Here is a 16,872-nt window from a genome sequence, read left to right as displayed (position 1 = left end):
ACACGTTTTGCAAGAGCTTTTGAACTCACTTACGCCTCAGATACCTGGACATTAAGAACGGTGAAAGAATTTTTTTTTAGTATATTGGACTAATCATGGATGCTAACAATGAAGGAGAAGATACAATACTGAGCTCTACAGTGTGTATAAAGGTTGCAGTGTAGTTCAATCAGTTAAGATTGGGAGATTGCGCTAGCTATGTCATGTGCACGGTATGAAAAAGAGAGTAATATCGAGCAATTCAATAATACGCAGAAGAGGTGGGCCAAAAATTCACTGGTTAGATGGAGCTATTTGGGGTACCGAACTGGAAAGAGTTGTTGGAGGAAGGCAAGACCCACACCGGGTTGTCGCGCTCCTGATGAAAAATTATGATTGTCAGGAGATCAAAGCTGGCATAGATTACACCGTGAATAGTATATTCCATAAAAAAACACCATTTATTCGTGTGAACTAATCTAGTATAAGACTGTACAAAGATAACGCCTATAAAAATAATATTACACATTAGTGAAGTAGGCATACGTAAGCGGTAACATAGCAAAGCAGTTTTGACTAAATAAAACTTAGCCGTCTATTGTACTCAAGGTGTTGCATACATTTAAATGCATTTAAAAAGAAATAACCCTCACCAATTATAAAAACATCTAGAATGATTGCTATTTTTATAACAATTCTTTGTGATAGAATACGTGTAAATAAATGAAACAATAAGACAACATAGTTATGAATATAAATAATGGAAGATTTCATATAGCCCATCGATTAGTGGTTTTACGATATTAAAATAAATAATGATTATGTTTAAATTATTATTCATTAATTTTATATTAATAATTTATTAATAATCTAATTAAGGATGGTACAATTATTAAAATAATTGTATAAATTAATATTATTTTTATTACAATTTATTTACAGGATACACACGTACAAAGAAAAAAAATGATCACTAACAACTTTTGGTATTCACATTTTAATTGAAATAAATTGCATCACATTTGAAGCAAAAACACTAAATATAATATTATAAATGCATATAAGTTTAGTGAAACCAAAAGTCTTTTAAAAGTCATCACAAATTGGAGTAAGTAGTAAAGACATTTTATTTCGATGTTATTGCGCAATAAACAAAAGATGAGATTTCAATCACATTCTTTAGATAAAAGAAATTTCTTAAAAAAAGTAATTTCCTTCAGCTTGCATGCAAAATTATGACAAATTTTCAATGAGGGAAGTAATTTATGAATCGTCACACAAATCTGTTAAGTTATCTTCACATTATGGAGGTCCATGCGTTTCATCTTCGAGTAGAAACGGTGATTATCTAGTTTTTAGTGTTACTTCCACATATTTTGTGACAAACATGGTACAGAAAGGTTTTTTACTTATAAATAGTAGACGATATCATCATACTTATAAGAATATTTGGGTCTCAACACATCTTCTAGTGTCGAGCATTAAGTTTAATACACACATATATACATATGCCCGCAAACAAATTGTACAATTGTTTGTAAACTTTTACTACTACGGAAATGTCCGCAAATGAACATTTGAACATACATAACTTGAAAACACTTTAGATATATACCCACTAGAAAAAATCACATTTGAAAAAAATACGATGCTCGATGGGATTTGAACCCTTATATCCACTGGTACTGTGATTATTTCTGAGGTGTTTTCAAGTTATGTATGTTCAATATATGGAATGTTACATTCTCAAATCTTGTGAATTATTCGTTGAATAAAAGAAATGGTTTATTAAAAATGAACATTTGTTGTCTTTGTAAGTCAACGCATGTCCACACCTGCGAATATTGGTATAAAATTAAATATTGTTTGGACAATCCTCATCAGTGCTTCTCAACGTTTTTAATGACATCTGATCACGGTTTATTTCGTCATGTCACGTCACGCTACTTTCAGTGAAAATGTGAACATGCTTTCCATTCACAGTGGAATACAAAAAACATTGGCATTTTTAAACAGTTTATTAACTTGCGGGCAGATGTATATCGGTATACATTAGGCTTTACAATCCATGTTTCAGATAATAATGATGTCATCCAACCTTTATTAGGAAACAAATTTAAAGAAAACATAGCAAAAAAACTCATTTACAATAAACCATAGATATTACAGTTCACATGTCGTAATTGCGCACATGCTCAACGATGGCGTCGCGCGGGGGGCAGGGTTGGACTCTGCGGGGGAGTAATACTCCCGCTGGAGGCGTGCGGCGTCGAGGGGGTGGACTGCACGGCTGTGGAGTGCTGCGGCCTCTTGAAGGGGCCCAGACGCTTGAGAGGGCGGGGAGAGAAGCCGTGCTGCGCGGCCGTCTGCTGTGATACCTGCTGGGCCGTGGCTGTCACCACCGAGTGGTTGATCCACGTTGCTGAGCGCCCCAACGGGGCACTGCGATCTAATAAAGCGGCCGCTAGGGTGCTACTCTCTACATGAGAACAATACAAAACACATTAGAATCATTATGACTGGGTGATTTTTAGATGGACTTGTTTTTGCGCAATGATAATTAATTTTTCTTAATTATTCTTGACCTATTTCATTTTAGATCTCGTGGTCACGTGGTACTATTTGACAGCACTACTTTACAAATACCATCCACGTTAGATTAGTGCATAGTTCAAACCTATGGCTGGTCATAAAATGCATGTTTTTTTTTCAATGTGTATTTCTACTATTCCTCATAAAAAGGTGTATTAATACAACCTTCACCTCCACTCTGTGGTGACCCATATTCTCCACTTAGGATTGAACATGGTAATTTACTTGACTTAACATATGCTAAAATCGTTGCGTTGATGGTGAACTGAACTATTTCACATTCACAAATTTCAGAGATACATGCGGTCCTCGACTTTCATACATAATTGGTACCTGAAAATGTGTACCAATGTTGAATGTACAAAAGTAGAGTAATGTAAAAAAGATATCAGAAAGTGTATTGGAAGCGTACAGTTCTTGCATTATCGACAAAAATCAAAATTTAAAAAAATGTACAAAATAGCGAATTGTACAAAAGTAGAATGTACAAAAGTCAAGGACCGCCTGCCTGTATGTGTATTTAAAAATGCTACATCTAGCTAAACATAACATGCTTGTATGCAACATCTTCCACAATTAATAATATTATTCGAGAAATAAAATAGATATCTAAAAATCACCTAAGTCATGTCTAACTAACTAGATGTTAATTCTTTCCTATATGATCAAAGAGATGTACATATATCAAACTTTGGGAAACACTTAACTACACAACATTCTATGTAAAAATTACAATCTGAAAGTCATATATTTTGTATAATAAAAAGAGCATTAACCGAAACCACAAAGACAATATTATTATAAGTATTTTTGTAATTAATTTCTCAATATTTCAATAACATAAATGTAGTTCCAATAGTGGGTACTTCTTTACGAGGTAGGTCCATTTGACACTTTTTGCCAATAGATATATACAATATTTTCATCATATCATTACATATTTACACAATTTGATCTGATTTTCAGTACCTAGGTTATGGACCATACAGACATAACGAGTGAAACACAGAAATTTACAAGTTTTCAAGACACTTGTTTTCAAAAAATCTTATGAATAAAACAATATAATTCAGGAGGTAATTTTCAAATTTGGTCAAATCCACTTTTTGACAGTGATAAAAAGCAATATTTTCAATATTTCCTAAAATGTTTGTGTTCACTAGCAACAAAACAAACACGTCGTCTCTTTAATTACATTTATAATGAATGGCATTTAGCAAAATAACGTCACCCTTTGAGATGACGTGATTGGTTGAAATGGATGACGCTGTTTGAAAGTAAACCTGCAGGATTTATCGACTATTGAAGCTTAGTCCGGTATTTAGTAGGTTTTTTAAGCAATTTGATGAGTCCTGAAAATCACATAATGTCAAGCATTCTTTAGTATGTGATCTAGCATTGCTATTAAAAAAAAAATATTTGGAATTAACTACTTTTGAAAATCACCTCCCGGATTATGATTCTTCCTAAAGATAGATATGTTTATGTGAATATTAAGTGATTTTTTCTATTAATATGATATATTTACATTAATTAAAGCAATTGCTTTGAACTTTATTACTTTTGTCCTTCCTGTAGTTTATACAGGTGTCAGCCTAATGTAGTTGATGCTGTATTTCGGGAAGGACTTATGGGGATAACCACTGAAAGGGAAAATTACAATCGTCTATGGTGTATTCTCGCCAGCCTTTTATTAACTGTATAGAAATTCTACGATTTCTTCTAAACACTTGCAACACCACACATGATTTTTATATCTCATTCTCTATTATCCATCCATTATAATTCTCTTGCTAGTCTAATGTTATGTCGAAGTGTTAGACCTGCTTGAAATTAGATCAAATCGTATCGAAGTGATGAAATAATCATTGTATATCTGTTAGTGCTCGTCAAATGGACCCATCTTGTAAAGTCACCTATTCAATAAAAACATACTTCAAAAATAATTTTAAAGAATAAAATATAAGTTGATAATAAACACACAGTAAGCAAAGTCACACAAATTAATTGATGGAAATAGTAAACGGAATGAAATCGAAGAGAGTAAGAAATGAAACTGAAGACACAATGTGTACGAATTGAATAATCTTAACGTTGGTGGATGAAAAGAAGGATTAACTCAAAACACACTACATTTTAGGTGTCATTTCAAATGTCTAATAAGAAAATCTTTCGAATGGCTCTCCTAAATAGCAGTTAGTTTTAAAATAATCCTCTTTTCAAGTTCGGTCGAATTAGACAGAAACAGATTTATGTTTTGCGATCTTATTTTGAGTATGGACGAGAAAGCAATTTAAAGATTCAAATGAGAAGCATGTCACAGTTCCATAAGCGTAGTCCCAGTCAAGAAAGTGGCGTACAGCAAGCACCGGAGACCATACCAAACCCACGAAGAATCAAATAAAAAAAAAGGTGTCCTGACATTTGGCATATTCACCTTGCTTCATGAGCCTGTGGGCAGAGGCGGGCAAGGGTGAATAGACGCGGCCGATGAACTGCTCAAAGGTGGTGGGCTCCTTATGCTGAGACACGACACCGTCCAGGCAACGGGCCCGCTCTGAGTACGCGTGCTGGTAGAATGGCATCGTCGCTCGGATGGCGCGGCTCGCATTGAACGCCGTCGACCTCACCAGCCCTGCGGCTATGGTAAGCGGGAGAACGCATTCGTCGAATAGTGGACCAAACATTGGAATCTGAAAAAAACATAAAATTTTTTAGAAAGAAAATAAATAAGTACCTACCTACAGTAAAAATCAAAATTGGAATAAGAAAAAAGCTTTTTTTTCAAGTCTTACTGTGTTTTTGCTATACATTTTGTATTTTGTATTTCGTAATTCGAATTTTTATCGATTTTCCGTCCCTTCGATTTCGAATTAACGGGATTTTTCTATAATTAACAATTTAAAAATACATCAAACGGTGTCCAGTGCCAACAATTAATTGAATTGGTGTTTACCTAAACTCCATTACAATAGTTTTGAAACATTTCTACAATTTGTTTCGAGATATAAACCTATCACACAATTTCCCAACAATATTGCAACTGGGATGTTATTTCGGTAAAAGTTATGAAATTACTGGTCGTAAACATAATTGGTAATGCACATCGCCATGATTGCGATGGTAGTGGGTTCAAGTCCCATTCGAAACAATTTTTCCACAATTGTGTTTGATGTGTTCCAAATTATATGTTCAAAAAATAATGTTACATTCTTAAATTGCCTATTATTCATAAACTTACATCAGTTTTCCTGCTAAGAGTGCATCGAACGAGTTGTCCAGGGAGTGGATAGAGGACTATCAGAACATCGCAGAACTGCGTGGGCAACGTGTCCCGTCGGTACGGACGCCAATGTTCGCTCCACACAATGTGCACTTCATCATTACCAAGATGTCGGGTCTATAAAAAATAAATTTTCATTAAAGTCAATTTGTCATGTAGTCGAATTGGTTGCCACAGAAAAATGATTATATTGTAAATTGGCACACTAAGCAGGGCAGCGCATAGGCGCCATCATTTTTTAAGTTGACGTTTGCCATAATTATGACATATGTATTTTTATGATTATCATGTAATTATTGTAAATCATCCATCTGTGTATTGTATGTAACAATTAAAGCGGTCAAGTTTGCCATAGCATTGCTTACCTTGTTCAGAATGGCTTCGGGTGAATTGGACGGCATCCGTGTTGCCACGTGAAAGAGAGCTTCAAGAGTAAGTGTTGCGATGTATGGGGCACTAACGCCACCCGGACCGCCCCTTTGTAAACCACCGAGGAAACCGTTGTGCGATTCCAGCTCCACCTGTAACATAAAATATTATTTAATACTTTAATATATTCGTAAAATTAAATGTAAAATTTAACAAGTCAAAATGAAAAACGCATCATGCTAGAATTCTTTTATCATAGTCATAATTATACAAATATGTAAGTAGGTTTAGGCGTTATACATTGATGTGACTAAATGACTAACCTCCCAAGCAAGCGCCGCAAGAAAGGCTTCGTAGGACGGACTCCCGCTCTTGTTAGACAGGATGGAATTGCGGTCTTCTTGACCACGGGCAACGTAGATCACTGCTATCTTGTGAGTTTCCCGACACCTATAAAAAAACAATTTCATTCAATCAAATTACCCATTCAATAATAAAAAGTTACATACTCCTGAAATCGTAAGAATCATTATGTACTCGTTTGTACCTTTGGGCATCAAGATTTCTCAGCTCTCTGAGGAGTTTATCAGATCTTTTGAGCAGGTGTACGGCGCCTCGCCCGCCCCACCCCACGAAGCCGAGCTGGCTGAGGAGAAGACGGCACTGCCGGAACACTGGATTATACTCCACCGTCTCCGTTGATTCGGTAGCTAGTGAAGACTCTTCTTCAGGATTCTCCACACTGAAATGGATGCGAACAGTTAAAAATAAATCAAATACATATTACGAAAGCCTAGTTACACATCTACCTATACAAAACTGTAAACTTTTGTGCACTACACAAATGCATTAAATGTTTCGACAGTTCACATTGTAACAAATTAGACGCTTTAAACAAAACCACAAGTCCAACCACATCTGGTGAAAGAGTAAACATTTCCACACTTGCTTCCAGTACATAAACGTGTCGTTCAATATCTTTGATAAATTTGGCACTATTACAATACTATTTAAAAAATTAAATGTTTTGTAAATACACTAATTTTTTTTCGAATTTCGAACAAACAGTATTTTACTGTATAATTAATTACCTCAACATGTGACAATTCCTGGCCAAATAATCTGTTTCATTGTTCCGATGGAAGAGGATAACCGAAATGGTATCGTCTTCCATATTGGCAGGCAGCGGTGTGGGGGCGGGTTGATTCAAGCACTGCCCATTGTGCTGGAGAACCTCTGGACTCGTGTGACTGATGTACTGTAGTAACTGAAACCAATATGAATAAATTATCCAGACAAATTCTACTTTACACAGAACAACAAATTCAATGCAATTCAAATGCTTTAGTACAGGTTAAATGGTAAACTTACATGGTCGAGTTGATGCTGATCAGGTGGAGCCGACCGGTAATCAGGCAACTGGTCAGGTGGAAATGGTGGCGGAAGAGAAGAGAGGGGTATGCCACCAGTAGTCACACTTGCATTACTATGGAAAAAAAATACTGGTTAAGTTATGTACTGATTTTATAAACATTATTTAGACAAACATGTTAAATGATTTATTAAGAGTCTGATACATGAGGAAGGCAACCGTGAATTGTATGCATCATACAGATCGCTCTATCATCTCAAATCTAAGCCTGGGACATCTCTTCAATAAGCCGGGAGAGAAAAAGGGGGGCACAGTATCCCTGAGGCTAAGGCAGTGAAGGGGAGCATAGGGAAGTTGAGACGTTTCTTGGAGGTTGTAGTGCTGATAAAAATAATAACATGACACATTTCTTTAACCACTGTCATAATAATTTTCATACAAAATTCAAACTATAATTCGAAGTTCATAATTTGAAATTCAAAATTATTTTTGACCCAGTGAAAACAACCACAAAAAAGTAATTCTTTTGGATTGATAATAAAATAAATATAATTATGGTATGCCTTCACCAACACCAATATGTACGCAAAGGACTAAACATATAATAACTTAATGCTTCCGTCAAATTTTAATTGAACCACTATATTTACTTGACGATTGAAGGTATAGGGAGCACAGGCTGTGGAGCACATCCTACTTGAGGATCACAGTAAAGAGCTGATGCATCCCAACAGGACTTTCCAGCTAGATCACGGAGAATCACTCGTACTTGCTTATCTGCTGTCACCAGACCTAAGAAAAAAAATATATATTTTTTTTATATATTCGTTTGTTCATGAACACTGTATGAGATAATATTTTGCCATTATAATAAACTTGTTTTACCTGGCGCTACACCACCACCCGGCATTTCGAGGGCTGGCAATTCAACGAGAGACGCGAGAACGGATTCGCTGAGGCGGAACATCTGAATGTGAGGAGCCGTGAGGACAGGCGTGCCCAACTCGCTGCCCAGACCCGGAGAGTCATCGTTCTCGCTCACCATCGAAGATAACTGGCAGCCGCCGTTCAGAGGGAAGTGGCCGAGGAATAGGACAAGCTGAGTACAGATCTGAAAGGAAAATATGCCGTCACGTTATCAATAGATGGATACCCGCAATTTATTACCCGGTCTTTATTCCAAATTAAGTGTTTACTGTAGCTATGGATAACTGTAGTCAACCGCCGTAAAAAGAAAGCCTAGGAAAAGATTTGATTTTTGTTGTCTCTGAATAGTTTAAGAATTTTTCACATCAAATTCAGATAAATGTATAATATTAATGTAGATGGAAAGAGACAACTTAATATGGTGTCGGTTGGAGTTTTTAGATATTGATTTAATTCACAAAAAAACACTATAAGTATAATAATCAATTCCTGTTTTTTAGATCAATAAACTATCATTGACCGAAACTCACAAAAAGTATCTAGTTAAAGTGGCCAAAAACAGAAAAATAATAATTAATGACCATAATCGATTAGTCTCAGAGAACTTACCATTTTTGCCCAAAGTCTGACATCGATGGTGGAAGCAACAGGAGTCTTGGACCCCATATTGTCCAACTGAATGTTCGGATCAAAGTCTTCGTCCACGGGAGACGTGATGCAGTCCACATCGGAAGCCTCTTTGCCTCTCATCACAGCGAATAATACCTATGGATGAAAATCATTATTGACAGTGTATGTATCTAATAATATATTATGAAATTCACCTGATTACTGCCAGAACCGAGTTATTTCGTCATAGCATGTATGTCGCGTCAGGCCAAGGACTATTTAACTCGAGCATTCTTGTAAGTGTCATATAAACTGTTTGTGTATATTTCCTAAACAATATTTTTCATTGTAGTGTGAAAATATTCACGATAAACTCGAGAAACACGTTGATTTGGTAAGTTTTCACAAATATTTGTCATTCTGTTCCTATTTCATATTTTTTAAGGGATTTATTTTATTCCATAAATAGCTGGCCTACACGTGTTCACCTAGTAAAAATTGGCTGGCAGTGAAGTGGTCATATTATTTGCAATGACATGGCGTCATTAAAAAAATATTAACTATTAAAAAAATGTTAATATTTCTTGCGTCAACCGTATCACTATTATTTGAGAAGTGTTGCAGATTTTTATCGGTTTCACTAATCGGTGAATCAATTAATGCGACTTACTGCCATCCACCAAACTGGCATAATTTGAGACTCTACTGGTGCCTATCTAGGAACAACTATTTCAGGTGACGTGATTTTGTGGTTGGTACTTGTCATTTTATTTTTGTAAGTATTTCTATGTTATCTTCTATACCCTGCTACTATACGAATGAATAAATAAAACTTAAAGGGCTATTAAAAAAAAATTACCGAGTCCACAATGGAGTCTAGAACATTGGATCTATTTAGATTGAAATAATATAGTCGAAAATCTCTCACCTTAAAAACAATCAAGAGCAATGGATCCTTTGACCCTTTGGGAACGTGCAGAAGAGTAGGAACTCCCATTCTGATGCAGTATTCTGCCAGACAGAGAAGCAAAGATCCCACCAGACTCTTCACGGAGTCTCTGTTGGACATAGGTGATAACTGCGCCAGGCATATGCAGATTGTGCGCACAATTGTTTCTGAAAGAAGAAGTATAAATAAAACCAAATGACCACTACTGGCAAGAATTTGCCCGTATGGGAAAACTATTGATATCTGTGAAATCTGTAATCTAATTTAATAGAAAATTTATTATACCTGGCAAATCTGGGTATTGTTCCATCATTCGATCTGTATAATCAGCCAGCAACAGAAGAATATCACTGGCAACTTTGGCAATGTTTTTATTTCTCATCTGAAAAAAAAAACAAATTCACATAACGATGGTATTTTCAATGGTGAAGTTAGTAGCGAACCACGGCTATAATAGTTTCAATAGCAAAGTATGAATATGAAGTCAGATACTCACAGTAAGAGCCTGTAGAATATTGCGCACGCAGTCGGGTAAACGTGTGCATTCCCGTCTGTTGGCCAAGCTCTGATGGCAGTGGGCGCCGAGTGCAGCAAGCGCTTCACACCTCGCCATTGCTTGCGGCTCCCGCCGGCATGCACGGACCAAAATGTTTAGCACATGCTCCTGCAAGAAATTTGAAATTTTTCAATTGACTCATAGTTTGCATTGTTAGCCTGGTAATTTGAACATTGTCCCACGCTGGAATAGTGCTAGTATGCCAATCTCATTGACACCCACGGTGGCCGCGCGGCTTAAGCGTTGGACTATAAAGCCGTGGGTTCCAGGTTCGAATCCTGGGTCTGGCAAGTACACATATTGTTTTTCAATTTGTGTGTGTCAGGGTATGGACCTAATAGGTTGAGCAAGTGGCTGACATCCATTTCTCGTAAAAAACAAAAATCTGTCAATACAAACCTCCAGTCTGTGGAGGCCCATATGATCCTATCAGGATCGGACATGGTCGAAGAAAAAAAAATGCCCATCTCTAAAACAGTGGGTGTGGGTTCGAATCCTGTGTCTGACAAAAATCATATGCTGTCTTTTCAATGTTTTTGATTCAGAGCGGGGACCCAATTAGAACAATTTTTTGATTATCATGTTTGATTTAATTGATATAATATGTATAAATAATTACTAATATTGGGTCACATCACTATCATCATCATCAGGCAACAACTTGATGTGTGTTTTGGCTTCCTGAAACAATTGTCTCCAGCTTTTGCTATTCAGGATGACTGCCTCAAATTCAGTAGGTACTCGTCTCCATCTGATCAGCGAATCTTTGGCCTACCTCCACTTATGCACTCCACCAAACTTCTCAACATCACTCTTTTTGACAACCTCCCAATCCCGATTGAATTGCACTGGAATTCTTCAAAGCAGACTGTAGAGATCAGGCTTGTACCTTATGTAATATTTGTATTGCGTTAGTTTTAACGAACAAAAGTGGCATTCTATAACACCAAGCTATACAAAAAATGTACTTGTCAATAAAAACTTTATCGAATAAGCATTGGTTAATGTTTTTTGAGATTTTAATTAACTATGGAATATAATATTATATTCGAAACTATAATCGGAGAGTAATCAATTTACCTTAATGTCTGGACAGCAAATGGTGGTATACTGATGTGCATATGGTTGCAACATTGGTGCGTTAATTAGTCCATCGGGTAAACTGAGCAACGAAGCTAAGAAAGTCACAGCCTCTGTCCTTGGAAACTGAAACACAATATTTACTTTGTAGAATACTTCAAACCTCCTATTATATTTAATCATTAGACCGTCTGAAAATAACTGGACATGAGAGGTAAACTGGTGTAAATAAAAAATTGCAATCTTTCAGACGACTCAATTGATTAAATTATCTCATTTAAAAAGCATGTAAATTTAATTAAAACGCATTCTCATAAGCGTTGCAATATGTAATGTTTTTTGCCACAACTGAAAAAATTATGTTTTTATTATACCGTTGTCCTATACACATCTTGCAGTGTAAAGTAGAAACATCAATTACCGACTGAGCAGAAAAAAATAAATATCAATCAGTCTATCAAATAAAGAAGCTTAACGATAAAGTTGTGAGTGTTTTAATATAATAAGTGATACCTACTCAATAATATAGTTAATGACTACATCAAACATTAACAAATGTACAATACATAGTTAGTTTTCTTGCCGTCAGGTTCGCCATTATAGTTCTACTGCGCAGGCGCAGATCGAAAAAATCCCTACTGTCGCATAAAAATTCAGAAGCTTCCGAACTTTTTTGATTCATACATGCAAGCTTGTAACTGCAGGAGAATACATGTTTACCCTACATTTTCTTGTTATGGCCGCGATAATACTTACTGTCAACAGTAAATGGGGTATTATGCTCGTTTATCATAATATATATATATTTTTTTTAAACATCCCATGCATCAAAAATGCAAATAATAAATATCTGAAATTCGATTGTCACTTGTAGTAAAGATACAAAATAAATTGAAGTACTTACATTGGTGCCGATATCGGTTGAGTTAAGTACAATGGTGGATGCGTGGACGAAGTCGAGAAGCAACAACGAATAACCGTCCAGAGCCAAGGACAGGTAGCGGGGTGCAGCGTGTTTTATCAGAACATCCACGACATTTCTATCTTCGCCAGTCAATCCTAAAAAAACAATTCAATGAAATGCAAGACCTTCTTCTCGAGTATAAATACACATTAAACTAGGGATCAGATATAGCTGCGGTAGTCTTAGGAATTCGACAAAAGAACTTGTAGTGCGAAATGACTTCAAGCTAATTTAAGTATTAGGCTTAGTGAGCGTTTTTAGCTTTACGAGGGACGGTTTTCCTACATCAATCACACGAAGAAAATAATATTTTTATCATTATCCATAACAGAATTCGTCAGACTTACCATGATGTAGGGCACGATGATATAGCGGCAAATGAGGTCTGGGCGGGGAAGGATAAGGTGAAGCTCGGCAAGTCAGAGAGCAGAGAAGTCGAAGGGCCAAAAGTTTGCCGGCTCGGTGACTGGACGGCAGTTTTTCGGATCCTAAACACCAGCCAGCCACCAAGCCGAGGGGGACATGCGTCTCCGCATTGCCCGTCACAGATTGGTTCGCTCCAATCTGCATCAGAAAAGAATAATTATAATACAGATATTTTATATAATAATACCTATGAGAAAGAAACACATAAGAGTATTGTGGGGTTACTGCCAAAAGTCTCAAAATCATGTTATGAAGTAATTGCGATTTGAAGTTTGACATGCCCTTTAAAATCAGGCATAATTCTAATTTCTTTGTGCTTTATGTGTATGTTCTATATATCAGATGACATACACCTATAACAGGAGTCTTATAAAATTATGGTATTAAAACACTATATGGCATTTCAGAAACTTGCTTGCTTATAGCCAGAGGCGATGTTTTGATTTTTTGATACGAATGACGTGAGCGCTTCAGTTTACTATTTTGCTAGCGACCTATGTGTTGGGAACCGTTCCATGAAACAAAATAAATTAAGATATTATTACATCAAAAAGTAGTTATAAACCACTAAGTTAAATATCAATGTTAAATACAGAGCATTAAGACGACATATATATATTTCATCATTGGTACCTTCAATAAGGTCTCATTGAGATGAAGCAAGTAGGTGAACACTTGCACATGGAGGGCGGGATCAGGCAGGGCGTTGGGGTCTCCCAGTGCCCCCAGCATCCGCCGCCACAGGACGGCCGCGACATCAGGAAGCCAACCCCTCGCTGACCCCCCGCACACCACTCCCCGCCCCGATTCTATACTTCCGCCTACGCCTACACTCCATTCTGGAATAGAATCACAAACAATTAAATGTATCACTGTAAGGAGCATGCCAACACTGGACGGTGATTCCAAATCAATTTAGTACATTTAAATTGGTAATTTATTATGGCAAAAATAATATATTGTGTTTATGTGTAATGAATACATTGTTCTAACTGGCGGCCTGCTGTTGATGAACTTACTTTGGATACTTATATATTGTTGATTGTGGTTTTACTGATTGTTCATATCAATGATGTTCCACTTATTTTAGGCTAGTAACACTAATACAAGGTGTTGTCTTAAGGCCGGTTCGGATTAGTCGAGTAATTTAGTCGAATGGCGAGTAGTTTAGTAACTAAACGTGTACGAACAGACAGATTTAGTCGAGTAATTTAGTGAAATCATTTAGTCAAGTCAATTCATTTTGTTCTAATTTATTCTTTCTTTCTCTTTCTCTTCCTCCAATTCTTCTAATACAGCCATTATAAATGAAGTTATTAACTTATTTATTTTTTGAACATACATAATTTGAAAACACTTCGAATCAGGTTCATCACACAGGTTCGTTCGTATCCTGCTGTCATATTTTTTGAAGAAAAAAAAAAGATTTTATTTATTGGTTATATATTTCTCAGAAGTGTTTCTAAATTATGTATGTTCAATAAAAAGAATGTTACATTCTTAAATCTTGTGAATTATTCGTTGAATAAAAAAAATAGTTAATTATTTATTTTTGCTTTGTTACATTGTGCTCTGTTCATTTTGACACGTCACTCACCAATGTACTGTGTTCGGACACTTTTCAGTTACTAATCACTCGACTAAACTACTTGACTAATCCGAACCGGCCTATATCGCGGCTCTAGTAAATAAATTTCGTTTTAAGGTGATGTCTCTAGGTAAAGTTGTTATCGAAAAATAGCTAGAAAAGTTTATTAATCGGTAAATATATATTCAAAAATAATGAGAAAAATAAAATAAAAAATTAAGAAGTATCGTGGAGTTCTATATACCAAAAATACGTGTCAAATTCGGTACATTTCTATCGGGTGGTAAGAATGAATGACATAAGATTTATTATCAAAATTACGATAAAAATGTACGTAAATCTATTACCTAGGGAAACGCTAAACGAAAATTGGAATTTATTATACCCTTATATCTTTTTTTTCAAATTTAAAAAACATCGATTTATAGGTTAGAAAGCATGTTTTTAAAATCGAAATATCTTGGTTTAGACTCAATTAACGACGAAAAACGCTTAGCGTTTCTATTAAAAATACTATTTATTAATTTTTACGGGAGTCATTTAAATTTAATCTTGTATTTTTGTATATTAACGAATCGATAGAAATCGAAATCATAATAATTGTCCAAATTCAACCGATGTTTAGCTGTCCGGTGCTGCCACCGTGGAACTATTTCGAAACAATACATATATACAAAATACACACACATGCAACAACATGACGTTGAAAATGAAACTCACACATAGACAAGACAACATAACATTTTTCTGCTTCATTTTGGCTAGAATCAGTTTGTGGTAAAACTTCGAGGCGAAATTGCCATATGAATAAAAATAACTTAATAATTAAAATATATTTTACTTAATATACGTAGGAACCTGCCTATATTCAAAATTTGTAACTGCAAATTATTTGCAATTAGTATTTGCTTAAATTACAACTGTTTTTTACCATTATTTATGATAAAAATAATCAAAAAATATACAAATCTCGCATTTTTACATATGGTAGCATTCGTGCTGTCGATCGAATATCGGGTTTATAACAATTAATTATCATCTTCTTTACATATTTGGCTATTATTATATTGTTTGAAAACAGGAATGAATCGATCATCAGTAACATTTTTGTCAAGTAAGTAAACTTTTCAGTGTATAATAATATTATCATACATCAATGACAAATTACCTATGTCACGCAGTTTTGATTGTCAAACAAACATTCAAAAATTATTTAAAAGAGTTAAATATACTGTATTTTCAATCACCATCATAAGCATTTATCATCAATATATATTATTTTAGGCGAAGACTCATCGTTTTCGTAAAATTATAAATACTTTACGTCAGTTTGAGGTTATGTTTATGACAAAGCAATTCGTTATGTTGAATGTTCAGTAGGTACCTAGGTATGTAATATAATTTATTTTTAAAATGAGAGCATAATATTATTGACCGAAACTACTGACTATAAACTGCTTTGTTTTTTGATAATCAAAAGTAAGTGTGACAGAAGAGGTAGGTAGGTACCTACCTATCTTATCTCCATACCAGTAGTAATGCAATTATAGGTACAACAAGTAAACATTGATCTAATTTTTTATTTAATATTTTCAGATGCCTCGGCGATGTTCTGCTACGTGATGAAAATCTAACTATGTATGATAGTTTTTATAAAAAAAATCCGGTGCTATCTACATTTCGTTTTCCCATGGACGGTGACATGAAAAGTGGCGTCAAGCAGCAGTTCCTTCAATATTCGATAACCTGCCATCGTACAGCAGTATAATATACTATTTATTATGTAGGTAGGTAGTGGTTATTCTGTTAGATAGTGAAATACCTACCTACTCAGTGCAAACTACAAGTGTTAAAAAATCCAAGTCCTGCGTCAATGACATTGAACTACTTTACAAGGTGTTTGTTGACAAATTTAAAAGCGGGTGATTCAGCTACTGCGATTGTGATGATGACACACAAAACTTTCCATTCGCTGAGAAGCCACAAGCCAGCGACTATTTTGACAGAACGTAGTTGCAGATCATAGACAATAGATAATATACGCAAAAAAGTATAGATAATATCGTCACCGTTCAGGCAAAAGTCACCAACCCTAAAAACATAGTTTTGAGATATCGCAATTTGAAAGTTTGAAAATGCAGGAAAAATCAGATTTACATGTTTTTATGGTTTTATCTA

The 16,872-nt window shown here is 35.4% G+C and overlaps 1 protein-coding gene across 1 annotated transcript in view; it reads right to left on the bottom strand.

Annotated features, from left to right (window-relative positions):
• Positions 1–2,143: 2,143 nt before the first annotated feature.
• LOC147071099 (putative Rho GTPase-activating protein CG5521) overlaps positions 2,144–16,872 on the bottom strand; it is a 54,515-nt gene continuing 39,786 nt past the window's right edge. The window contains exons 15-32 of the mRNA XM_085948670.1: positions 13,740–13,945; positions 13,028–13,244; positions 12,621–12,775; positions 11,717–11,842; positions 10,577–10,744; positions 10,366–10,462; positions 10,060–10,247; positions 9,132–9,287; positions 8,481–8,706; positions 8,246–8,387; positions 7,595–7,709; positions 7,315–7,490; positions 6,771–6,965; positions 6,547–6,673; positions 6,220–6,375; positions 5,813–5,971; positions 5,009–5,264; positions 2,144–2,458 (exon numbers count right to left, since the gene is read on the bottom strand). Coding sequence (XP_085804796.1) covers positions 2,175–2,458; positions 5,009–5,264; positions 5,813–5,971; positions 6,220–6,375; positions 6,547–6,673; positions 6,771–6,965; positions 7,315–7,490; positions 7,595–7,709; positions 8,246–8,387; positions 8,481–8,706; positions 9,132–9,287; positions 10,060–10,247; positions 10,366–10,462; positions 10,577–10,744; positions 11,717–11,842; positions 12,621–12,775; positions 13,028–13,244; positions 13,740–13,945 — 3,149 coding nt within the window. The 3' untranslated portion in view covers positions 2,144–2,174. The remainder of the gene's footprint in view (positions 2,459–5,008; positions 5,265–5,812; positions 5,972–6,219; positions 6,376–6,546; positions 6,674–6,770; positions 6,966–7,314; positions 7,491–7,594; positions 7,710–8,245; positions 8,388–8,480; positions 8,707–9,131; positions 9,288–10,059; positions 10,248–10,365; positions 10,463–10,576; positions 10,745–11,716; positions 11,843–12,620; positions 12,776–13,027; positions 13,245–13,739; positions 13,946–16,872) is intronic.

The sequence above is a fragment of the Rhyacophila brunnea genome, unplaced genomic scaffold (assembly GCF_057557595.1).
Source record: "Rhyacophila brunnea isolate RB1 unplaced genomic scaffold, BYU_Rbru_1.0 scaffold_20, whole genome shotgun sequence".
NCBI classification, from domain to species: Eukaryota; Metazoa; Arthropoda; class Insecta; order Trichoptera; family Rhyacophilidae; genus Rhyacophila; species Rhyacophila brunnea.
The sequence above is the reverse complement of the archived record's forward strand: the minus strand, read 5'-3'. Positions and strand labels throughout refer to the sequence as shown.